General features: G+C 33.8%; 2 protein-coding genes across 2 annotated transcripts in view; both read right to left on the minus strand.

Annotated features, from left to right (window-relative positions):
* The window catches only part of LOC110021470 (protein BOBBER 1), a 34,245-nt gene extending 31,243 nt beyond the window's left edge, over positions 1-3,002 (minus strand). Inside the window, exon 1 of the mRNA XM_020719970.1 lies at positions 2,447-3,002. Coding sequence (XP_020575629.1) covers positions 2,447-2,870 — 424 coding nt within the window. The 5' untranslated portion in view covers positions 2,871-3,002. The remainder of the gene's footprint in view (positions 1-2,446) is intronic.
* A 5,436-nt stretch (positions 3,003-8,438) lies between these two features.
* Positions 8,439-22,588, minus strand: part of LOC110021322 — a 23,398-nt gene continuing 9,248 nt past the window's right edge. The window contains exon 3 of the mRNA XM_020719767.1: positions 8,439-8,765. Coding sequence (XP_020575426.1) covers positions 8,612-8,765 — 154 coding nt within the window. The 3' untranslated portion in view covers positions 8,439-8,611. The remainder of the gene's footprint in view (positions 8,766-22,588) is intronic.

A 22,588-nucleotide genomic window follows, 5' to 3' on the forward strand; every position in this document is an offset into this window, starting at 1 on the left:
TTTGTACTAATTTTTGCATAAATTTACAGACAAACATTCCACAATCAACACTGTTGGTTTATACGGGAACACCTCTAACCAGTGTAATTTTCCATTTCCCGGGTTTAGCCCTGAAAGAAGCTTCGACATCAATGCCAAAACGAGTGATCTACACAGTAAAATAGTGATCAGTGAATGTAATAAACTGGTGAAAATTGCAGAAATAATATTTTTAATAATTGAGAGTAAATTAGAACGTCGTTGCACACGGTTTTGTGCATCTGGTTGGGTAATGAGTCATACATTTTCCAGTTCCCCTCACCCAGATCAGCGACCAATAAAACCCAGTGTTGGTTATTTAGAACAGGAATCATAATGATATCAGTTTTCTGAACTGCTTCTTTGATGATATGACCCAGAAATGATGTGGGGTTACCCATTTTATGATAAGCCCGCATAATAAAATAAAGTGTTAGCACATTCATATTGTTGTTGAAATTCTTAATATAATTAAATATGAGTGTTCAGATATTTAGATGCGGTCTTATCCAGTATAGTGGTGATACATAAAGATAAGGCCTAAAAAGAGATAGATTTGCATTCCTCTTATTGTTCAAAATCATCGCTTGAGCATCGACATGGTCATTTGCAATCATGTCATTGCACAATAACTCTATCATTGTCCGACGATCTATAAAAATATCTTTCAAATGCAACATAAAATGAAGCAAACGTATCTACATTCTCTCCAAAGAAGTAAAGTTCTTTTGATACACTGAAATTACTAGACGGAAAAAATAAATTTAATTACAAATAGTTTATATACAATTGATTAAAAGGGGCAGAAGACTCCCCAGTTCCGAAGTTCAACAGATCAGCCTTCATTTGACGGGCATCAACGCCACAGGATAGAACGTTCTTCCACTTTAGAACTTCTCCTCTATTTGGCATGTCAATCAAAATGACAACTTCATCAGGATTAATCCTCAGATCTTTCCCTCCCAGTCTGAAAACTATTTTTTCATGTATCCAACATTGCAATATTTGAAGTGTGACCACATTGTTTTGGGGATAAGATAAAAGTGCAAAGAACTGATCAACATTCAAGGTTTTCAGCTCATTCCTCATCTCGTCAGATATAGCAGGCCTGACCTTATCAAGTGCATTTCTAACTACAGATGGTCGACATCTAAAACTAATGGACCTTGAGTTCACAAACCTACATCAAACAGAATAGTGCAAAAAATATAAGGGGTTATGTAGAAATGTTTTATTACGGAATACTATGGTAATATTTAAGCAATATTATGTGATCTCGTATAGTATTATTTAGGTTATATTATAGTAATACTTACGTTGTATTCTAACATTGTAGTATTTCGGTTATATTATGGTTGTATTGTTGTTGTATTTTTGGTACTTAGGTTATATTATAGAAGTTTTTCCGTTGTATTCAGGTAATATTATCAAAGTTATATTCCGGTGTACTAATAAGGTTATATTCTGGTAGTTTTTTCGTTGTATTCTGTTATTATTATAGTATTATCTCTGTAATACTCAGGTAATATTATTTAGGCCAAGGTTATATTCTAGTGTTACTCAGGTTTAGTACTTAGGTTATATTATAGAAGTTTTTCCGTTGTATTCAGGTATTAATATTATTAAGATTATATTCTGGTGTAGAATTAAGGTTATATTCTGGTAATTTCTTCGTTGTATTCTGTTATTATTATAACATTATTTTTGTAATACTCAGATAAGATTTAAGGTATTGTTAAATAGTGATTGGTTTTGTATTATAATTAAATAGCAAGTTTTATTGCGGTTTAATGTTGATTTTTTAAGATAATATTGTGTGCACATGTGTACAACTCAAAAACACCAAAATAAAAATTACCTGAATGAACCCTCTTGGATTTCCTTTTTTTTCGCTCTTTCTCTTATCTCGGTCTGCATTGTCGATTCCTCTTCGGTTTCCATTATCAAGGGCTCTTCCGTCTCCATTCTCACTGGGCTCTCTTCGGTTTCCAGCAGCAACTCTAAAACCCTGAGTTTATCTGATTCAAAAACCCTAAAAGATCGAATGAAGTTGCTCCGTGCTCACCTAGCTCGGGCATCGTTTGGTTTTCCGATGAAATAAACTTTCTTTCAGGTGCGCTGTTAACTTTTACTTGTTTAGGGACAGATTCGGGCCGGGTCGCGCCGTAAGCATGCCTCAATTTAATTTTTTAAATTGTGGGGTTCACTGATCCAGGTGTCATCTTTCCATTGGACACCGCACACATAGTTGTGTGCGGTGTCCGCACAGAATAAGAACTACAAATAGACACAGTTCACTAAGATGTAAGAAAAATAAATAAACAACTCAAGCACTATTCAACTCAATTTAAATGGCGATTAGGGGTGTTCATGAAGTTGGCTAGAGAGAAAAAAGAAAGAAAAAAAGGCAAAATAACAGATAACATACTGTTAACAGTCCCGGCTTCCTTGTCGTCTCCTCCGTTAACTGGCCCTTGCTTCTTTGGCGTGGTCTCCTTCACCTCGTCTACGTCCATCTTCTCGATGAACTTTTCTTCGACCTCACCCTTGACTATGCCTGCTAAGTTATCAGGCAATGGCTCCTTGCCCGCCTTGTTTTTCTTGGCCGTCTGCTCGACAACCTCTTTTTGTCTGGCAACAGAGAGCACCTCCGTGAGTTTGCTCACGGATGATTCGTACATGAAGACATCAGACCGACGTCGAAGAAGATCGACAACAGTCTCGAAGAAGGGGATGGGTCCCTTCCTCTTAAGGATCTGGAGAAGGGCCTCCTCGTCCGCATCAGGGATCCAAGTCGACGAAGAAGCTGGCGTCTGCTTTTCATCTTCCTCGAAGTCGGAGATTATAGCCATGACGAGGGAGCAAAGCAGATTATGCAAAATGCAGGGCTATGTTTCTTTCAAATGAGGAGAGAAGCGGTCGGGATGAAGTCCAGAATTTTCTAGGGTTCGCCTTTCGCATCATAACTAAAAAATAGTGGCATCACAAATTTTAAATATTTATATCTTTAAAACCTATATTTTCTTTTTTTTTTAATTAATAATACTCCAAAATTTTAACATCAAACTAGAAATTACTATTTTTTGTCAACACTTTAGCTATGAAATTATAACATAATAGATATAAATTTCTTATACATTAAAATACAAATATTAACTTTGATACAAATAATTACTATCAAAATAGCCACAATAAAAGAAGATTGAATTTATCCCTAGTCTCAAGCTAGTGGTTTAACCGCTTAGAGTCCGTTTGGTTCAACTTTTTCGTGCAGCGCTGTTTGCGACATCCGTTTCGTCTCGCAGTTCGGCCGTTTGGTTCGTAGCTTCGCGGCAAAATTTCCCAACGCTTAGCGAAAGCGGGCCGTGATATTAACCCTGCGGCCCGGCTTTCGCCTGAAGATATTCCCCGCTTACTCCTTTCGTTTCTCCCTAACTGCTCCCCTCGCGGCTCTCCTTCGTCGTCTTGCTTCGTAGCCCCTCGATCGACAAATATGAGGTATAATGAGCAATTTTCTTCTTCTAATTGCAGATATGAGGAAGTTTATGGGTTTTTTCGAATGTGATGTTTTCTCTTCTCATCTCTTTCCTATTTCTGCAATTTTTTGTTTATTCCTTCTAAAGATGCGGTGGATCTGTATATTAGCGCATGAAACCTGTTTAGTTTTTTACCGATTGTTTCACTCGGGTTTTGCCTTTGTTTTCCCTTCCCGTTTGAGTCATTCTTGTTTGGTGGAAGCTGGCTCAAGAATGGAATAAGGTGGTGGTTGTAGTGGTTGATTCATGTGTAGTGGTTGTTGTTCATGCTTTTAAAATATATGCTTGAGGTGCTTTTATATATTTTACATTTTATGCTTCTAAAATATGTTTGTAAATTTTTATATGTATAGATGAATTAATATTTGTATACATTGATATATAGATAAAGATAAATTTTAAACCTTATGTGTTCAAAATTATAAAATATTTCTTAAAAATTATCTATAAAAATGAATATTAAAAATAATTTATTTCATTTAATTAATTAAGAAATAATATTTTTATAAATTTTATGTATATTGCACTCATATTTATACAAATAAATCAAAAATTAAAAACAGTTTTAACAAACAGGGATAATTTGATCATTTTTACATGAAACAGCTAGCCCACAACATTTTTCACCCAGCTGCACCAAACAGACAGCCAACTTCCCCGTAGCTGCTTCCCCACAGCTGCTTCCTGGGGCAGCGCAGCTGAAACTGAAAAGTTGAGAAGCTGCAGTTACGCCAAACAGACCTTAATATTGATAAAACAAACATAATTCTTTTAACTTTCCCAACCCTACCATAATATTAAGTGCCCAAATTTGACATTGCTCAAAATTTTCCTCAATTTTAAATTTCTCCGCTCTTTTTCATTAAAGCTGAAGTTTTCCCTACCATTTCATGGAGACGAAAAGCATCAAACTGCCTAAAAACTTTATCAATCACTGCATGTAACTTCAGCAATATGATTTGAGTGGCCGTTTGCAAACATAAAAAAATAATAATATTAATAACTAAAATTAATCAATTCCGTAAATGATGATATGATAACCGAAAGCATAAGGGTTTAAATGACTGTGAGTGTGATTCGAGAAAATTCAGAAAAACAAAATTTGAGCAATGTTCAAATATAATTTGAAATCAGTTGAAAAAAAAGGTTGAAACATGGCTTTTTTTTTAAAGATTGAGACATGATTTGAATATGAATTATAATGCATTTTAGGGTTTAGTTTCTCATTTGTGAATTATAGGACCCGTTTGGGGGCGCTTATTGGGAGCAGCGGTGTTATGAGAACGCCGCTTTTCTGTTTCATAAAGGCGTTCAGTTCGGCGTTTTCCCATCGCAGTGCGTCCGCGTCCGATAAAACAAATAGGAGATTCGACGCTGTGTGAGCCCCGCGTCCGGCGTTAGAGATCTGTGTTACCCTAGGAATTCCGGAGGTGCCATCAGTATCACTTGTCGTCTCCCTCGTTGGTTTCCTTTCTGGTTCGTCGCCTTAGAGGAGATTGAACCTTCTTCCTTTCCTATTTTCTTTGTTGATCATCAAGTATCCATTCGATTTCCCTAATTGCGATCACTGGAATGCTTTCTTTGCTCTGATCTATGCAAGAAACGATCATTGGTTTCCTTTCTGATCCATACAAGCGCTGAAATTTTAGATCTATGGCATTAGTTGTTTATGGCATCTACTAGGTTTTAGCATTTTCTCTGGTTTTTCGTTTTTAGGGCATTTGAGATAGTTTGACATTTTACCTGGCTGTTGGATTTGTGTTGCAAGCTGTGATCCTGGAAACCTGGTTGTTGGATTTGTGTTTATCTTTAGAAGTGTAGATATGTGGCATTTTATCTGAGATACTTTCAGGCATCTCAGATAATTGAAATGTGGCCTTAAAATTTCGGGCATCTGTTTTGTGGCATGAGATATTAGGCATTTTATTTGGTTTTTAGTTGTAGTTCATGAGATATTTGGCATGCATTGTTTGCTTGGAGGAATTAGCTCTGAGTATTGATTTCATTTGTTGCATAACTTCCATATAAAATGAAAGTCTTGGAATGGTTCTCACTAGAGTTCAAAATATTTGTGTGGCATAAATGTCAACAGCTTACACATTTCATATATTTGGTTATTTGAATTCAAACAGTATTTACAGTAATGTGGGATTCAAACAGTAATTTGATATTTGAGATTCAAACAGTATTCACGCATGTCATTTTAAAGCTTTTACACATGTTTGTGGGATTCAAAGGCAGTCCCTAATATGTGATATTTGACTATGGATTTTCATCTGTATTTGGGATTCAAACAATAAAGCATTTATGCATGTCACTTTAAAGAATGCAGTGATTCTTATGTTGAAGTGGAATGCAGTCATTCTTATCAATCGATTCTGAGGCAACATGGATATTTCTTGAATGTAAATTGCAAGTAAAAGAAAATGCATTACTTTTTTTTTTGTAGCCCGCTCGAATGGTTACCTATGTAATCTTAAAGAATTCCTTAATAAAACTTTCGTGGATTGTCTTATGTAGACGTAGGTCATTGACCGAACCACATAAATCATTTGTGTCTTCATATATTTATATTTAGTTTTTCATCAAATAGCTATGTTGTTGTTTGTATTGGTGGCTAATGTTGTTGTTTGGAAACTGTTGTTATAGTTGGGTTGATGTTGTTGTTGGCTAGTGTTGCTATTGAGATTCAAAATTAAAAAAAAAATTATTCTCATTTGTTGTCTATAGTTTCATCATGTCTAAAGCGGTTGAAGGGGGTCTGTCAGCAATGTGGGATAAAAAAGTAACAAATATTTTTTGCGATATTTGTATAAAAGAAATAGAACTTGGGAACAGGCCAACAACTTTTTTTAATAAGGAAGAGTGGCTAAATATTGTTAAGAGATTCAAAGAATTGACTGACAGGGATTACGACAGACTTAAATTTAAAAATAAATGAGATCAATTAAAGAATGAATGAAAAATATGGAAGGAGTTGAAACGTGAATCTACCGATTTGGGTTGGGATCTGATTAAAAGAACAATTGATGCTTCAGCTGAATGGTGGGCTGAAAAGTTTGAGGTAATTTTATATCTAATCCATGAATTGTTAGATTCCCAAATTATTTTCTCTAATTATAATTGTCTAACTATTCCCCCTAAATGTTATGTCACAAGCGGTACCTGCAGAGAAAAAGTATAAACAGTGTGGAATTGAGCCGGAATTTGAAGAAAAACTGGACGTAATGTTTAAATGGGTTATCGCAACGGGAAAATTTGCTTTCAACCCTAGTGAAAGCGGTTTTACAAGGATACCAGATGAATTCACACCAAACAGTTTTACCAATAAGCAATTCTGAATAAGCTGTCCCAAACAACTTTATCAGACAGGGGCGGGAATATCATCTAACCATCAATAACTTAATCTGAATAAACTGCCCCAAACAGCAAGCCCACAGCTGCGCCAAACAAACCCATAGTTAAATTAGGTTTGAAACTCTTAAATTTAAATCCACATCTTGTTTGCATTTTAAATATGGACATCACTTTCAATAAAGAACACCCTAAACGCATTAAACAACCAAAGTAGAAATCTATGTTGGGTTCGTCCGGTTATAGAAGCACAGGAGCGTCTCCTCAAGAAATGCAAAATTATGTAATTATTTATTCAAATCCTAAGTGTAGAGACTATATTAGTTATGACTTGGGTGATAGTCATGCATGCAATCTGTTTAAAATCCAGCCCAAAGGCGCACAGAAAATAAAGTGCAGATTTTGAAAATTCTGATTATTTTAAACCTAAATTTTAATTAATCTCAAATTTTATTACTAAACTTTTATAGAAAGTTTAGAATGTTAGGTTCTTAGAGAGCCCAAGTGATTCGCAATATTCCAGACAAAATCACAAGCCAAAAAGGGCAAAACTAGCAATCACATCCAAGAAGCTGAAAAATAAACAAGACAAGTCAAAAGAATATGAAAGGTCGGTGTCACTAGGTCGACAACATATCCCAAAAAAGAAAAAGGTGGTCAAACACCGCATAAATACACACCAGATCCTAATTATATACATAAATGAAACTTAGAAATAAGGTACGCGACACAAGCAAATAGCACATGATCCCCGTCACGTGGTCTCGGTCGTCTGGCGCCTAGAAACTCATGCCGCTACTTTATTTCTAATACAAGGCTCTCCTAAAGTCTCTAAAAAGTACATGGATAAAGTAAAAAAAAATTGACCAGCATGAAAACAAGGTTAGCAGAAAAGCAATTTACATGGAACGCATATGAGTCATGCCTGGTGGAATGAGCTTAGCGACACCTGCAAAAAAGACTTTAATCATTCAAATCATTACATGCTCCTCCCTATTAAATGTTCATGTGTGTGTTTTAGACCCGACTCCCTACAAGGAAAACACCTCTAATATACTAGTGTGCACGTCTTACACCCAATATATATGCAAAGCGGCACAAAAGTGATGTATGGTTGGGACAACCAAACCAGCAAAGAACTATAGCCATGATATTGAAAAAGACTACCTAGCACCCTAGTCCTTAGCTTAGCACACAATCTAGTGTAGTGTCATATCACAGCATCTAAGTGAGTGCAGTGTCAAGTCAGAAGGCTAACGTATGTTTTAACGGGGTCCGACCCCATCCTAAGGATCTGAGGATTCTAAGAGGTGTCACTAGATACAAGTTTTATGGAAAACATAAGTATTAGAAAGGTTGGCTTTACATATGGTCTAAGGTAGGGATGCAAGTAATTTCATAAGTAGATTTTGAAAATATTATGTATATAAGTAATCAAATCCATTTCTTCCTAAACTGTACTCCTCTAAAAAAAAGCAAACCCATTAATACCTAACTCAGGAGTCAATTTTCGGCAATTAATTCAATATAGTTACAACTAAGCCCTTAGATATCATGAATAGAGAGTGAGCACATAATTAATGGCAATAGAAAAGGCAGGTAAAGCACCCAAATTGTCAAAAATGTCAAATGGGCAGAGTTATAAAATATAATTTCTCCCACAATCAAGGAAGCGGATATATCAACTCCTTCCATATTCTGCTTTATTGATAGTCTGCAGCTTCAGCAGGAGTTCTTGTAGTCATTTGGTCAACCGCATGAACTGTGCTCTGAAGTTCCTCCCAGATAGCATTGTACACCATTCTCTGCCTATTGACAGCAGACTGTCCCTCAAATGCCGCTGAAACTACATCAATGCTGCAAAATCAGAAATATTGTAAAATTTCTAGTTATGTTTGAAAACTTCTAATTATTTAAATCAGATAAATTAGAGTTATTTGCTCTAATGTCATTTGAAATAAAGTGTCGCCTAAATATTAGTGCAATCTTCCAACTTTTCAGTTTGATGCTAAATGTTATGTTGGATGATTCAGGTTGTACCTTAAATAAATGTCAGTGCATGTTTAAAAGTATAAATACAATCCAGGCTTGGCAGAAAAATTAATATGATTAGGCCTTTAGTGAATGTGTTTATATCAAGAAACTACAGAACATCAAACAAAATACTGATATAAATTTCAAGAACAGCTACCGATCTCAGTACTCATGGCTAGTCATAAATTTTGTGATTAAAGCACATTACAAAGATAATTTAAGTTAAGCCAACTCTTGTCTTTCATTTTAAAATATATTACTTGATAGCTTATAGCCAGCCATTCAACACAAAGTTTATATCTTTACTCTATCAATTTTTCTATAGCTTTTTATGATATTTGTTTTTAATTAATTAACTTTAAAAAAGAACAAAGATTCTCCACTTCAAATTAATAATCTATAATGTCATAGAATTATTCCCTTTCAATTGAATAAAGTTATTAAATAAGTTTAAATATATTACTTATTTCACGGGCAATTGAATAAATTTATCATTATAACAAGGCATTTCATATTTATTTAATTTGCTCATTTTTATAAAGTATTTTAAAATTTTAAAATATATCATAATAATATGTTAAAAATGTCTATTTTCAATAAAAATCGTATCTAATATTCGTACCATATTGTGTTCTTATACAGTTCCATCACTGATGCATCATAGGGCCCAAGCCATGAAATCAAGCTCTCTAGAATGTAAGCTTAAAATTGCATGCATCAAAACTTCGCTGAACTCGTAATGGCACGAGCTTCATCCCGAAGATACATCATGCTTGGTGGGACATACTAAATCTACAACTGCTTGCGAATTAAAAAATGTGATAACAAAACCATGCTCCCGCCCTAAGGCAATCATTTTATTCGAGTCAATAAGTATAGGAAGAGCCAAATTTGAGTTTCTGCACGGTTAAGGAAAACAAATCCTCTTTTGCAGAATGGTGTCTAAAAGCTGACTGCGCATCTAGAATACATCGATACGAGGACAAGAATATAATACCTGCTTATGTTTTAAAATATAGGATATAATCACACAAATTAATAAGGTCAAAATTTTAACATCATCAGCATTAAAAATAATAATATTTAAGAATAAAAAGATAAATAAATAATTATTGTATCGTTCATAAAACAAGATAGTGCACAAAAAAAAACAGTAAAATAATATGAAAAAATATTAACTAAATAATAAATTATCAAAATCTAATAAAAATTTAAAATAAACCAAGTTATTAGTAATTTTTGGAGTGTTCCATAAAACAATAAGCAAAAGATATTTGGTACAATACAAATCATTAAATTTTAATATTTTAGTATGCATTTTGTTATAATTCACAAAATTTAAACTGAATTATTCAGAGCAAAGTTGTTAGGCACACATGTCTGAATTTTTTTTAGATTAGACAAACGACGCGCGTGTCTAATGCGTGACAGACGTGTGTCACATACACGTTTATATTTGACAGGTGTCAACTGCAAAAACTATACATTTTTTATAACGAAGAGTCGGTGCATCACAATTGCTCGTGTTACCTAAAGTATAAAAAATTTAGAGCTACTCAACTTGCCGACAACTATAAAATGATAAAGCAATTCTATAGCAACTAATAAACCAAAATATGGCCCATCGATCAATGTTGAAGCAAGGTTGAATGCAGTGCACGGCGACCTTTTTTTATCTACAAGTGGGGAATTAAAGAAATTTCTTACTTATATGACCAATGTTCTTCATCTACTATGGGGTAAAAAAAAATTGTAATATAAACCTTTAAATAATATTATTCAAATAAGTGAAAGAGAAAAGAGTTAAATAATAAGTGAATAATTAAAGGATCATGATTTCAATTTAAATTCAAAACAGCAACAGAAAACTTTTGTTATATTTCTTCAATGGAAAGCATATGTTACATATTTATATACACTTCTATCACTGTTGATTAGGAAATTTTCTAATATAAAAAAGATCTTGCAATTAGATTTCCTCTAATTAAATACATAAGATCAAGCTACCTATATACACGCTTCCTAATAAATAATTATTAGATTTAATATTTTCCATAATACTCTCTATCAAGTTGAAGCATAGATATTTATCATGCCTACCTGTTACAAATATAACTGACTCTACTTTCATTAAGGGTCTTTGTGAAAAGGTCCCATAGTTCTTCCTCGGCTTTTACATGGGTTGTAGAAATCACATTTTGTTGAATCTTTTCACGAACAAAATGACAACCTATCTCAACGTGCTTAGTTTGTTCATGAAAAACTATGTTTGAAGCAATATGAATCACAGCTTGGTTATCACACCACAGCTTTGCAGGAAATATAATATGAAAACCCATTTTGGATAGGAATTAAACTACTTCATAGTGCTTATGAACTGAATCATGACACTACATTGATGGAGAGTCTTTTAATGATCTTGAATGAGAAAGAAATTTAGTGAGAAAATTAAACTATCTCACCTCGCCCTGATATTACGTATACAGTTAGCATTATAAGGCAGTTCATGTCTTCTCCCACAGTCCATCATTGGTCAGCTCCGGAACATATGCCAAGAGCTCCTGAGGTTCTATATCAGAATCATGGACATAGAAATATTGAATGTTTCTATGATGCAAATTGAGCAAGTTTCAAGATTGATCGAAGATACAGTACTGCATATTGTGTTTTTGTTGATAGTAATATGGTTTCATGGAAGGCAAATTGTTAATTAGGACGTTCGGAGTACTGCATGGTTTGACCACTATTGCCCCCATTTCTGCTAATCAATTCAATTGGGATACCAATCTTTCTCCTTGACACCTCAATCCCCAAATACTTCAAGGAACCCAGATCTTTCATATTGAATTGATTTTGAAGAAATAATTTTAATGATAAGATTTCCCGTACATTACTTCCAGTAAAGATAATTTCATCAACATGCACCACCAACAAATTATCCCAAAAGCATATTTCTTGTAGAATACAGTGCAATCACTTCTACACTCATGCTTCTCAAACTCTTTTACCGCTTGACTAAACATTCCAAACCATACCTAAGAGCTTTGGTTCAATCCATACAGTTACTTCCGAAGACGATGCATACCTCTTCTAAAAGATCACCCTGCAAAAAGACATTTTTCACATCAAACTGATGTATGGGCCAATTATTCATTATAGTCAAGGACAGGAAGATACAAACCAAAGTCAACTTAACTATCGGAGAGAAAGTATCCAAATAGTTAATCCTAAAAATTTGAACATATCCCTTAGCAACCAACCAAGCTTTGAGACGAGCTACAGATCAATTAGAATGAAACTTAACTGCAAACACCCATTTACAACCAAGAACCTTCTTGCCATAAAGTAATTTAATTAGTTCAAAATTTTCATTTTCAGTTAAGACATTCATTTCATCAAGCATCACTGCCTACCATCCAGAATGCGACGGAAATTGACAAACAAATTTCGAGACCTCAATAAATTCAAGGGAAGCAACAAGCAAGAAGTAAAAGATAACTGATCATAATTAACACAAGATGAAATAGGATGGGCGCGTCGACATTTACCTCTTCAAAGAGCAAAAGTTAAATCAAGGTCATTAGGAGAAGAATCCACTGAAGAATAGGATACCAGCGTCGGACTAGGATGAGAGGAACATCTTCTCGAGTATAAATTGGTGACATGCAATCTAGGCTAAGACATTGGTGGTGGAAGTGGAGTTGAACTAATGATATATCACATTAACAACTCATCAGAATCTGGCGAAGATTTAGGCAGTGATGAGTCACCAAAGAAAGATTTTGTTCATAAAAGGAGACATCAGCAACGATAATGTACCCTTTTTAAGAAATGTGAAAAACATTGATACATTTTTTGCAAACAAGAGTATTCTAGAAAGATACACCTTAATGAGTTAGGGTGGTCTAGTTTAGAAACCTGCGTATGAGTGTCATGAACAAAACAAGTACACCAAAATATACATGATTCAATGGGAAAAAGAACTTTGTAGGGTATTTGATTCTGTAGAATAATAGAAGGTATCTGATTGATAAAAAAACAAGCAATAGAAATCGCATCAACCCAGAACTATTTGGGAATATTATTTTCAAACAAAGAGCTCTAGTTGCCTCAAGAAAAAATTATTTTTTGTTTCAGCTACTCAATTTTGGGATAAGCATCCAAGCTTGTGTCATGTATGTCTGAAAATGTGCAGAGAAATACTTTCGCATGATCATTTATCATAATCTTAACAGAAACATTAAATCTAGTTTTAATTTCAGCACAAAAAATTGAAAATGTGACAGTAACTCAGGACGAGATTTCATAAAATAAATTCATACGAGAAAAATCATCCAAAAAGTAGAAAAATATCGAAATTCATTAATAAAGCATAACAAGGTCCTCATACATCAGAATGAACTAACTAAAAACTATGACTAACTATTTTATTAATTATGGGAACAAAAGACAAACAATGGTATTTCAAATTGACACGATTTACAATCTAAATATGATAATTTTTTAAACTTATTGAAACTAAGGGTATAATTTTTTAGCATTGGTAGTGAAAGATGACCAAATGAAGAACCTTAAACGGAGATGGTGCTTCAAATTGACACGATTTACAATCTAAATATGATAATTGTTGAAACTTGTTGAAACTAAGGGTATAATTTTTTTAGCATTGGTAGTGATAGATGACCTAATGAAGAACCTTAAAAGGAGATAAGGTTATCCAAAATGTATAGCCCCCTCCATTCTCATCTTTAACTAATAATCTTCTTCATCGTGGTCCTGCAATAGATAATGGTCCAGAAAGAATAAAATACAACAATTAAGAGCAAGTATGATCTTGCAAACATATAAAACATCACAAGAGAATTGAGATAAACAAAAGATAGATGTTAAAGATAGTGTAGGTGTAACATTAATTGTGTCATAACCAAAAATATGAGAGGTAGATTCATCTATTAAGATGACAAAAGAAAGATATTTATGAAAGATAGATAAGAGTTTTGGATTAAATGTCATGGGATCAGCGACACCAAAATTAATGACCTATTGTGTGAAAAAGAAAAGAAGTTGTTATCTGACTCAACAAGGGGAGATTTCCTCAAAAGCATCCAAGAAATCTCCATCTATCATTACACATTTTGTCTTTACTAGAAGAAATTTCTTAGGATGCTTTCTAAATTTGGATAAATTGAGAACATCTGACTTTGAGAGGCCTCATTAGTATTGATCATGTGAGTTGACTATGATCTAGAACCCATATGATTTTTTCAAGCAACTTCTGACAAGTTTTCTTCATATGAATAGTTCCATTGATTTCCATAATTCGGAGTTTAACTTCCATAATTACCCTAAAATTGAGGTTTACTGATGTTCGTATTTTTCGGTCAAGTAAGAGCACTAGGTTGATATACAGATGAATCTTGAGAACTTAGAATAGTGCACAACTCTCTAATATAGGCTTCCCTCAAAATAGTAACTCTGGGTCAGATTTGTGATTTGAAACCTACATTCTAAGAGTTGAGGTTGGCTAGAAAATTCATAATGCTTATTTGTAGTTTTTTAGCTTATTAGATCACGACACCGGTATTTAACGACATGCATTTAATTCTTCATAAACACATTTAAAGTGTTAGTGATTGATTTTGTTGTTCAGCTCGATAGAATTCATTGCATGCATCCAAGGTTTGAAAAATATTTTCTCTAATAAAACACAAATGTCAATTCCTTCATCGTATCTCTAACACAGTCACAATGAGTAATATGACCAGATTAATCAGGTTTGATAAAATCTCATAGTTGTATAAACAGTTGTGCATCAACTCTCATCCGCTCAGAATAATTCGAATAAGTCTTAACTAAGGCTTCTCAAAGAAGTGGCTATCCTAGGAAATACTTTTAAGTAGATTCACATATTTATTTCAATAAAAATAATTAACGACATTTAACTTGTCATCCATAATTTTAGCCACTGAATAAACCAAATTTGTCACAAGTTTTTGTTGCACAATCATGATTATCACCAAATAGTCAAAGAGGCTGAAATTGTACTAAAAGAAAAGAAGTGAAGGAATGTTAGAGACTAACGATATCGAGCTATAAGAGACAAACGACTCCAAGAACAGTGAAGCCAACAAAGGTGACGAAGCTAAACGAAGCAGCCGACGACATCGACCTAAGTAGACTAAGCAAGCGAATTCAACGAAGCCGATAAGAAGAAGATGAAGCGGATAGTAGTAGGACGAAAACAAAGCCAATTAATGTAGAAAAAATGGACAAATAAATTGACACAGACAAAGCCAAATGATGCACGATGCCCTAATCATGTAGTAAAATAAAGGCAACGTAGACAAATAATGAGGGATTCAAATGAGGCAGACAAACGCTCCAGATGCGTGATTCAGACGACGCCAACGAATGCGCAATCCAGATAAGGCAGACAAACGATCTGAATGCGTGATTCACATGACAATTAACAAATGAGCAATCCAGACGAGGCAGACAAACAATCCAAACAAGTGGTTCAATTAAAGCAGACAACGTCGATGATAACTTCATTCATTCTTATTCCTCAATAGAAAGCATACGTTACATCTTTATATACATTCTTATCTATATATGTTAGAATTATATCTAATAGAAAAAATATCTTGTAATTAAACCTCCTCTAATTAAATACCTAATATCAAACTTCCTAATATACAACCATTGGATTTAAAATTTTTCATAACAAAAACAAACCCAATCAAAACCACTTTGTTGCAACAAATTCAATATCAACATGATTTATAGCTATAAATGATTTGGGAAAAACTCGAAAAATTATCATACCTACATATGCATCTACAGAAGAGTTAATTTCCCACAGGGCAAATTATCTTACAACAATGTTAAAGTCTTCAAAAGTTTCTCAAAAAATGAAAACATCAATAAGTAAACATATAAACAATTACATTCAAATTTGCTGCAATCTAGAGTAAGTTGAGATATATACTCGTATGATTAAAATTAATAAACGGCAACCCTGAGATGGAGATAGATTTATTCTCAAATACGGGTGTGGGGATTCTAAACTAGGAGACAAGTATGTCATATATCACAAATAAAAAGATTATGCAAAGAACCTATAGTTTTAGTTTTTATGCACAATGATATCATAACAACCATGCATGGTTTCACATTTTCTTTCATTTGCCCAAACATAAATCTACCTGGCCTCCATGGTTGTGCTTATGTACATGCACGCACGCAATAAATCTACCTGGCCTCCATGGTTGTGCTTATGTAGGCCATGGTTGTGCTTATGTACATGCACGCACGCATCCAGCTTGTGATGAGTGTATTTGGAATGCCAAACATAGAAACCACTCCTCAAAAAGGAGCAACAGATTAAAAAACTTTCAAATTGATAAATCACATGTATCAGCAAAAGTGCATACAATTTTTTTCAAAAATCACAGTTCATTAAATAAATTATCATAATTATCAGGGGCAGTAACAGAGCCTATGTACTACATGTTCATGCTCACTCATTTATTTCTTATCGAGTTCAATTTGAATTTGAATATCACCCCATTTTAAAATCTAATTCAAGCAAATTTACTAATTTTATTCTTGAATTTGTTTCATCGAGCTTAATTGAGCCAACAAATTATATCTACGATGCTAATAATTTAAAGTCTTATTACTAAATAAAAATGCATACACAAGCCTTATTATTTATAATGTTTATGAATAATGGAATTGAATTTTTTTAATCTAGCTAGCCATTCTCAAAACTTCGAATATAAAATGTTGATAAAATACAATTAGACTTTTTAATCAATCTACCAATATATTTTCTTAAAAAATTTATATACTTAAACGTCTAATAAAATATAATATTTTTAATATGCATGGGATATAAAAAAAAAACTGATAATATAGAGCAAGTCATTACATAAGAAATTAAATGATGATTAAATTAGCATTTTATAGAGCTCTAAATGAGCTTATTATTCAACAAAAAAAGAGCACGTTCATGAACATAAATGATGAGCGGATTAAAATTCAAGTGCATTAATGTTCATGCTTCTTTATTAATCAAAATAAACGAGCATGAATAAGCATTGTGTAAATGAGTATCGAGTTATTTATCAAGTGCACTAATTCTCTAATAGTCTTATTCTTAGCTTTATAAAAATCACTTTGGTTAGCTTTACGAATCTACACTTTTTATTCATATTCATTCAAGTACTTCACATTTTATTCCTATTCACTATAAAGAAAAATAAGGGTTTGATGAAAAATATGCAAGTTTATTCTCATTAGAAGCATCGTATAAAGCGATGATCTAGCAAATTTTGTTTATTTATATTAGTTGATTTATGCAGCAACAGTGCACCGGATCCCATTAGAATTTCGCAGTTACATGTTTGGGCGAGAGTAGTACTAGGATGGGTGACCCCTTCCTGAGAAGTCTTTGTGTTCCACCCCTTCTTTTTAATAGTCATTATCGGGTCTCAAGCCCCGTATGTGAAAAGTGAAAGATTGAATTAGGTAGGCGCTAGCTAGGATAACATTATTATCAAAAAATTATGACAAGAATCCTTTTTTATATAATCTTAGCAGTTGGGAAATGTGATGATGGCCCTAAGACAAAGCGGCGCGTTGTTATTTCATAATGTTAGGTTGGTTCACATGGTTTACTATGAGATCAATTTGGTTACATACTGGCATACCTTCAAGCTCAATGTAAGTGTTAAATACAATTTCTATTGGGTTGATCTTACAAAGCTATCAAAAACTCAATTCATTGTGGTCAGATTTTTCCAAGTCAAGTAGATTAATGCCAAAACTATGGAACCACTTTTTACAATTCTTATGTTGTCGTTGGAGGTTGACTATTTTTATGTTTAACTATTTGAGTGCTTCTATAATTTTGATATTCTTACTCCCAGGATTCTCCTATGTCGCCATTTCCCAGCTTGTCGTCAAACCTATGCTCAATGTTGAACTTTGTGCGAGTCGTTATAAGTATGATTTCTAACTCTACTACGCATGTTGTCTATGTTAAATGTAAGATCATGAGAATTTCATGTGAAGTTTCATTCATAAGAATTATTCATGCGATTAAATAAATCTCTAATTTTTGAATGAGGTTGGATTATAAACTTGAAGCTTATATGAAATTTCATTGGGTTAATATTGTGTCAAGTATATTCACTAAATTAGAGCCTATAGATGAAGAGTCCATAAAAAGGTGTCCTAAGCAACGAGTACAAATATCTTTTATTGAATTAAAAAAATTCTTTCATATTTTAATGTTGTGTGTGAAAGTTAGAAAAGTGATACCATCAAGCTCGTTATAAGTATGGCTACCTAATTTCAGGGCAAGTTATCTTTATGTATCAATATTAGATACGGATTTCTTACTTTTTTTATTGACTGAATTTATTATGCACAACTTGTAATTAGCCTACCAGCGATAGGAATCTATTTATCTAGATTTACAATTGTTGCTAATTGATTTTATGGGGTTCCTTTTTTTTTTTGTTGGTTTCTTCAAATTTATTTGATCAAAACATCATTATTTTCTAATTCTTACATTTATTATGTGCATTAAAAAAATAACGGTTAGCATATTTATTGGTTCGTGATTGTGAATCATAATTTCTCGTAAATGATTGCCATGCACTGCATAATTTTAGTTTCGTTATGATATGATAACTAAGCTATCTCGCATAAAGAAAAATCAACAACAATCAAGGGAAAGTGCTTAGCTCGATTAAGAGGCCTCAATTCAACCCATCAAGTGGTTCATTACCCACTACTGAATCCTGTATAGAAGGCCTCCGATCAACTCAACAATGTGTGGATCAATCGGTTCACTAAATCAATTGCCCTAAATTGGAACAATGAGAGGGGAATTGTATCATGGTATTTAGCCATTACATCCTGCTCACCTTAATGATTTTTCTTAACAAACAAACAACTATCATCGAGTAATTGAGGGAATAAAGTCCACATGTATACCGCCACCTCCCATGCACTTAGTGTTCAACCCACTTATTCCATTGTACCTAAACTATTGGAATTGTCTTATCATAAACTGTCATTCGAGTTGAGCCAAAAACTTGGCAGACATTTTTTATAACTAAAGTTGGGTTGGATTTGCATTTCGTCAAAGCTGCTTGAGAACACAATAGTTGGGCCGGTTACATAAAACTTAAGCATTGAAATATGGAGCTTTTTATACACAAATTAAATGAGGTGGTGGAGTAAGCTCATAGGTAATCACTCACCGAAGTTTCAATCACCTTATGTAACGTGATTTGATTTTCCTTCACTTATGAAATCATTTCACTCTCTAGATGGAATTGACACCAATACCCTGCTCAAAACTAAGCATATTTATGCTTGGGCACTATAGTGCTGGTGTCATTGGTCTTGTATGTGTTACTTAAGGTTGTTCTTGAACCTTCATTATCTGCTCATTAATCACAACAATAACAAAGGTTGCTCGCTTCTCCAAGCCTATCCAATATAGAGGTTACCTACACCTTTGTACATAAAAGCCTTTTTATGGCGTTAACCGATGTTGGTTTGATAATAAATATTGTAGGTGAACTCAGTCAATGATATATGTAGCAGCAAGCTTCTTAAAAAGTTGTTGAAGCATAGTTGAAGTAGGCTTTCAATGTCAAAATCATCCTTTCGGATTGACAATTTGATTGGAGATGAAAGACTATTTGAAGTTTAGTCAAGTTTCCATTGCTACTTGTATGTGCTTCAATAAGCATTAGGGAATATCCCATCTCGGCCTGAGATAATTATTTTAGTGTGCCATAAAATTGTATAATATTGTTTACATAAACCAGGCAATAAATTAGCTATAAAGCATGCAGCTTTAGTAATTAATCAACTATGAATCACATAGCATCATGTTCTTACAATGACACTGGTATACGATCACAATTCGTGGCAATGTCTTTTAAATGTCATGATAGTATGGATAGTCATTAAAATAATGGAATTGATTATGGTGTACCACTTTGCCAGATAGCACTTCATCCACTTACTTGCAATCTCTTTGATGCCCATCTTCATTCCAAGCTATCAAAAATGAATTTTTGGTCTTCCATGAATCTTGTTGACTCTGCAGCGAAATGTATCATGTATGCCTTAAGAATAGGCTTTTTGAAGTCTATTCCCCATTATAATCTCATTTTCGGACACACACACGAGTCTTCTAAACACTATGGCTCTGCAACCACCTAGATAATTCTTAGATTGGCCTGCATATATCGGCATTCCATCTAGTTGTCCCCCATCTAGCATGTTAAACCAACTTGATAAGTTTAAAGCCATCCTTGAGTGCTGTGATGAGTCAATTCAACCAGTCGAACATGATCTCCACGTTGGCAATCTAACTTCTCACAATATTGATGGTGATTTTCTTATTAAGAGCACCGGCAACTACATTTGCTTTTCCCAAATGACGCATATCTTGCAATCATAGTCCTTCAATAGCTTAAGGCATCATTGTTATATCAGAGTTAGCCCCTTCTAGTTGTATAAATACTCAAAAGTTTTCTGGTCAATAAGGATTTCCACCCGGAATTCTAGAGGCAGTCTTTTAACTGTGAAGATGATCAACACTAAGTCCAAGTAATAAGTAGGGTAATTTCATTCTGTTAGCTTCAATTGTAAGGTAGCCTAGACAACAACGCAACTGCCAAACATATAAACACTATTGAGTCTTGGTGAAGTTTTGTTGTAAACATGGAAGCCTTCCATTCCTTTTGATGAGATGTGTCAGTGTGCCATCATCAAGCATTTCTTCAATAGATTAGAACTTAAATCATAATCACCTTTCTACTCAAACTTGACATTCTTTTAGTTTAGCAAAGACAATAATGTTGCCTTCTAAAATAAACTCAACTTTCTTTTTTCTGGCCAAGTCTATAGTAAAATAATCATTAAGTCCAATAAATATTTATGTTTCTTAGAACTTCTAACTTTAAAATTTCTTTCTTCTTTGGCATCACAGTTCTGAGCTATGATCCTATTATATTCCCTTAAATCTACAGAATATCAATACTTATGTTATCTCACATCAACTTTTTCCGCATCTCATTTCTACTTCCTTAAAAATTATACAAATCACATGGAATCACAACTTCCGCTTCCAACTATGATCGCTTTATGAGTACGGACAAGAAAATGCAAACAAAATCTATCCACTAAAAGTAACCAATAATCCACCAGCAATAAATACATTCTAATCACTCTCTTACTAATATCTGAAATGGCATTCAACGTAACCTCTGGGAATTGTTCAAATGGCCTAGCCAAATGGAAAATACACCACCAACACATCCTCCTTGTATCTAGATGCTCACAGAATAAAAGCAAAGGACAAAACACCCCTATGGGGTAACCTTACAGATAAAAACAGCAACATGCAAAATTAGATGACAAAAAAAATATTCTCTCTAATTAAAATTGAGAATCATAGAAGTACTTTAACAACAAATGTAATTGACAAGCATTAAAGAATGAAGAGGCTCTGCAAAAAAAAATAATGATGAATATTAATCCTAATGCTCGTAGCTTTAAAAGTGTGAATTTTTGAATAACTTTCTTCTCAATGAATACATAGATAATTCACCTATAAATAGGCGTTTACAAGAAATAAAACAAGGAAAGAAATCTTCCTACAATTAAGTAATTCCTATAATTATAGAATAAACATAAATACCTATAATTAAGAATTACTATTTTTATACTATCACAAAATATAGCAAGTACTAAATAACATTAAAGTAAATAATAATGAGCGTAATTCCACACTCCCCCTCAAGATGGGTTGTACAGATTGTACATGCCCAACTTGTTGGTTAGCTCATCAAAACTGGACTTAGGGAGAGCCTTGGTGAGAATGTCTGCGGTTTGGTCTCTAGAAGGAGTATAGACCAATTCAATGATTCCATTGTCCACCTTCTCTGAAATGAAGTTCCGATCAATCTCAATGTGTTTCGTTCGGTCATGATGAACAGGATTCTTTGCGATACTTATTGCAGCTTGATTGTCACAGAACATCTTGATAGAATTTTCTCCCATAATTCCAAGCTCTTTGAGAAATCTTTTGATCCACATTCCTTCACAGATTCCAAGTGCCAGTGCTCTGTATTCTGCTTCTGCGCTACTCCGAGAGACCACCGATTGCTTCTTACTTCTCCATGTCACTAGATTGCCGCATACATACGTGCAATACCCAGAGGTTGATCGTCGGGTGGATATATCTCCTGCCCAGTCTGCATCAGTAAATACTTCTACCTTTTGACTATCATTCCTTTTGAATAATAATCCTTTCCCAGGTGTCATCTTTAAGTATCTTAAGATACGGTTGACAGCTCCCATATGTTCCTCAGTAGGACAGTTCATGAATTGACTTACTATACTTACTGAAAAACTTATGTCTGGTCTGGTGTGAGATAAGTAAATAAGTCTTCCAACAAGCCTCTGATATCGTCCTTTGTCGACAGGTAAACTATCATTCTCCATTCCAATCTTTTTATACGGGTCTATTGGAGTGTCTATTGGTTTGCATCCAAGCATACCAGTTTCTTTCAATAGGTCCAATGTGTACTTCCTTTGAGTTACAGCTA

This window comes from Phalaenopsis equestris, unplaced genomic scaffold (genome assembly GCF_001263595.1).
Source record: "Phalaenopsis equestris unplaced genomic scaffold, ASM126359v1 Scaffold000134, whole genome shotgun sequence".
Classification (NCBI taxonomy): domain Eukaryota; kingdom Viridiplantae; phylum Streptophyta; class Magnoliopsida; order Asparagales; family Orchidaceae; genus Phalaenopsis; species Phalaenopsis equestris.